The sequence below is a fragment of the Plasmodium reichenowi genome, chromosome 5 (assembly GCF_001601855.1).
Source record: "Plasmodium reichenowi strain SY57 chromosome 5, whole genome shotgun sequence".
Lineage (NCBI taxonomy): Eukaryota > Apicomplexa > Aconoidasida > Haemosporida > Plasmodiidae > Plasmodium > Plasmodium reichenowi.
Genome location: NC_033650.1, coordinates 389,269 through 393,742, shown reverse-complemented (window position 1 = coordinate 393,742; position 4,474 = coordinate 389,269). Strand labels below are relative to the sequence as shown.

General features: G+C 14.0%; 1 protein-coding gene across 1 annotated transcript; it reads right to left on the bottom strand.

The window, feature by feature from the left end:
- Positions 1-3,224: 3,224 nt before the first annotated feature.
- On the bottom strand, positions 3,225-4,310 carry PRSY57_0510600 (hypothetical protein; the record flags this gene model as incomplete). The annotated part of the gene is made up of 1 exon (XM_012906175.2): positions 3,225-4,310. One exon carries the CDS (start codon positions 4,308-4,310, stop codon positions 3,225-3,227), a length of 1,086 nt encoding a protein of 361 aa, XP_012761629.2.
- Positions 4,311-4,474: the final 164 nt, after the last annotated feature.

The window sequence follows — 4,474 nt, the reverse complement described above, 5'->3', positions numbered from 1 at the left end:
GATTTTTTTTTTTTTTTTTATTATATTTTAATTAATTGCCAAAATATATAACGTTCAGACTATTATATACATATATATATTTTTTTTATATATATAATTTAAGAAAAAAAAACAAACATTACAAAAGGTAAATATAAAAAAAAAACTTTAAGAATTTAAAAACTATTTTTATAAATATAATAATATATATATGTTATATTATATAATTTTTATTCAAAATATATGTTTTTAAGATTTAAAATAAAAAGGTAAAATATAACATTGGTATTTTATATTATATTATATATTTAGATAATATTTTATATATATAATATATATTAATTAATATATTAATATTATTATAAAACACAAAATAATAAAAGATATATTGTTATTTATATTACTTGTTTTTAATCTTTAATAAAGATAAAAATTTAACAAAATTAAGAAAAAAAAATATATATATATATAAAATATATATATTATTACAAAGATGTATATTTTTAATAAAAATATTTTTTATGGATATATATGAAATATTATTATTATATACAAAATAATATATAATATTATATATTATTATTATTATGATATATTATATTAATATAATAATAGTATTTATGACATATAAAAAATATATGATATTAAAATTATACATATATATATATATATATATAATAATAATATTAATTGTAAATATATATTTTATATAATATATACAAAATATTTATGTATTTATTATAAATTTTTTTTTTCATGTACTACATGTTTTATAAAAAAAAAAAAAGGAACAAAAATGTTTAATTTCTTTATATAATATAACACTTAAATATACTTTTTGTTATTAAATCTTTATAGAATTGACATATTATAATATATAATTGTAAATTTTTCATAAGGTGTTACCTTATAAAAAATAAAAATCCATTTTTTATAATTATATATTTTCTTCAAGGAGAAAAAATATGTTTTATTTTTCAGAAGCATATATATTATTTATTATATATATATATATATAGGATGTAATTATATTATAATAATATAATATATTTTTATAAATTATATGTTCTTTTAAATTGCAATAAAAAAAAAAAAAAAAAAGTATCATTTATATTTATAAATGATAATTATAAATTATATATGTACATATAATATGATGAATATATTGTAATAACATAATAATATTATTTTTTAATATATGCCCTTTTTTTTTTTTTTTCAATAATATATTATATTTTCTCTTTCTATATATAATAAATAATATATAAAAAAATATATAACTACTTTAATAGAATCTTCAAAAAAGAAAAAAAAAAAAAAAAGATCCTACGCATATTATTATATTATATTATATTATATTATATATATATATATAATATTATGACATATTTATAATATATTATTATATTATACATATAATATTAAAAAATGAACTTTTTTTTCCTCTTTTTTTTTTTTTTTTTTTTGAACAAAAAAATAATAATTAGAAAGAATATTTATAATTTTTATACATAATTTCAAAAGTATCAAGGGAAAAATATAATTATAATAATTATATTATTATTAATCTATGATACAATAAAACCAAAGGTATTGTTTTGACTATAAAGAATTCTTAGTACATAATATATATATATATATATATATATATATATATATATAATATATATATTAAAAAAATGTTTTGAAAATTTTACTCGGGTTTATAAATTTTAACTTTTCGAATAATTTTGTAACATTTTCCTAAACAATATAATAAATATATATTCTATTATATATATTATAATACAAATAATATTAAACAAATAAATGCGGAATAAATATTATATGCAATAAATATAAATAATACTTCATTTTTAAGAAGACTGCATTATATAACAATATATTATTATATTAAGAATAATATATATTTTATATCTTCTTTTGTTAAAGTTTATGTTATATTTTTATTGTTACAGTTATAAAAACTAAGAAAAAAAAAAAAAAAAAAAAAAAAAAAAATTTAATTGGTGTTCATTATATATACAACTTTATAAATTGATAAATATATTATAAAAGTATTATTACAGAAACACGTTTTATATTAACTTTATTAATATTTTTTAAAACATATATTATTTATATATATAGATATATAGATATTTTAATTTAATAATAAATATAATATAAATTATTATAAAATATATATAACATACAATATATAGATTCTAAGTAACTTTTCACATTTATCTTATATATATATATAAATATATTTATATTTATATATATGTTTTTATTATAATTCCATTTAATTTTCATGATGTACTATAGTATAATGCACAGGAAAAGGAAAACCCCTTAAATTCCAAATTATTCCAATTTTTTTTTTTTTTTTTCTTATATTTTTATAATATAAACATAAAAAGTACCATATTTTTGTATATTTTTTATATTTAGTAATAAATGAAATAATTGATATTATATTTTAAAACATTTTGTGTACTTTTACTATCATTTATAAGTATTTCCTCATTTATTTAAGAAAAATTACTAAACATTTTTTTTAGGAATAATGTGTGTAGTGTATAAACATAATTTTTTACTTCAAAAAAAAAAAAAAAAAAAAAAAAAAAAGAATAAATAAATAAATATATATATATTATATATATTATAATAAATTCAAATTTGTTTTTCATCAGATTTATTTAAATTTATAAATAAAATTTTATTTCTTTTGAATTATATATAAAAACTATAAATTATTATTTCATTATATAATATTATTTTATATATTATAATCATATGATTCTGTGTGTTTACATATTATAAAAAAAATAAAATAAAATAAAATAAAAAAATGAACAGTATAATATAATATAATATAATATAGATTATCCACCTTTTAAGAAACAATCCCCCGAATATTTCCCTTTTATTTATTTTTTCTTTTTTTTTTTTAAATAAAAATATATTTATATATGAATTAATTTTTAGGTTTTATATATATATATATGTGTTTTAAAAAATAATAATAGTAATAATAACAATGTGTATAAATTAAAATTTTGAAAAAAAAAATAGTTTAAAAAAATAGAAATAATATTAAGGAATAAAATTGTATGACATATTTTTTATAAAAGAACATTAGGTTCAAGTGTATATAATATTTATGTAATATGTTATAGTTTATAATTATATTATAATTTGTATATTTATCTTATAAGGATTTTAAATATATCAAAAAAAAATAAGAAATAATATGCTGTTCACATAAATTCCTCTTGATTTTTGTCTCTATTTATTGCCATGGTTGCATTAGATTTTCTTTTTTTATTTAGCTTCATTTTTACCTTTTGTATAATATCAAAATAATAAATAATAAAACTGATACAGCATAAGAGAACTAATCCTGAAATAATAATGGTATATTTCATAATTACACTATCATTGTTATCATTTTCTTGAAATTCAGTGTTTTCATCTTGTCTGTTTGAATTTATTTCATTTCCCTTATCTTTATTATCTTTTTCTTCCTCATTCATGTTATTTTCTTTTACTTCTCCTTCAACTTCTCCTTCAACTTCGCCTTCTTTTATTTCGAAATTTTCATATTTGTATTCAACCAAGGCATTATTTAAATAAACATCTACATTATTATCTTCCATTAATTTATTATATTCCTCATCTGAAATATTATATATTGCTTCATTTATATAAAATTTCATAGGCACCATAAAGGTATAAGATTCATTTCTATTATCTACGAGTAAAAAGTTAAGATACTTATTACTTTTCCTTTCTAAATTATATGAAGGTAAATGTTTTTTTATACTTTTTTTTTTTTTTATTTTATTATTGTTATTAACATAAATATTTTTATATTGTTTAAGATGTGATAAACTAACTGTTTTATTTATATCACTTTTGTATTGTTTTCCTTTTTTTTCGTCTATTTCTTGATGTTCAATCACTTCCTTTTCATCTCTTTTTTCTTCACTCATATTATTAGCAATATCTTCATCATATTTCATTTCATAATTATTTTCATATTTATCTTTATAAATATTTTCAGGTGTTTTCTTTTTGGTTATGGTATTATCCTTATATTTCTTCATACCTAAATCTAAATTAAGTAAAATGCTTTCTTTTAAAACTCTATTTTTGTATGACGTATTTATAGTTTTGTTATGAAAATAACTTTTTTCATGATTTAAATTACAACACCATATTTTGTTTTTTCTTCTAACATAAATATCTTCAAATCCTCTAAAGGTATCACTACCATAAAATGTCTTTTCCAATAACAAAAAAGATAAAACTAAAATCAAATATCCAATATTAATCATGTTCATATCTTATTATATATTGAAAAGAAAAATTTCATATGCATATATATAACAAAGAATTATAAATAAACGGTTAAAAGAGGGAAATATTTTCTGCTAAGTTTTTGTTTAAATCGCATTCCTTTATCTGTTAAAAAAAAAAAAAAAAAAAAATTGTTTATATTATTATA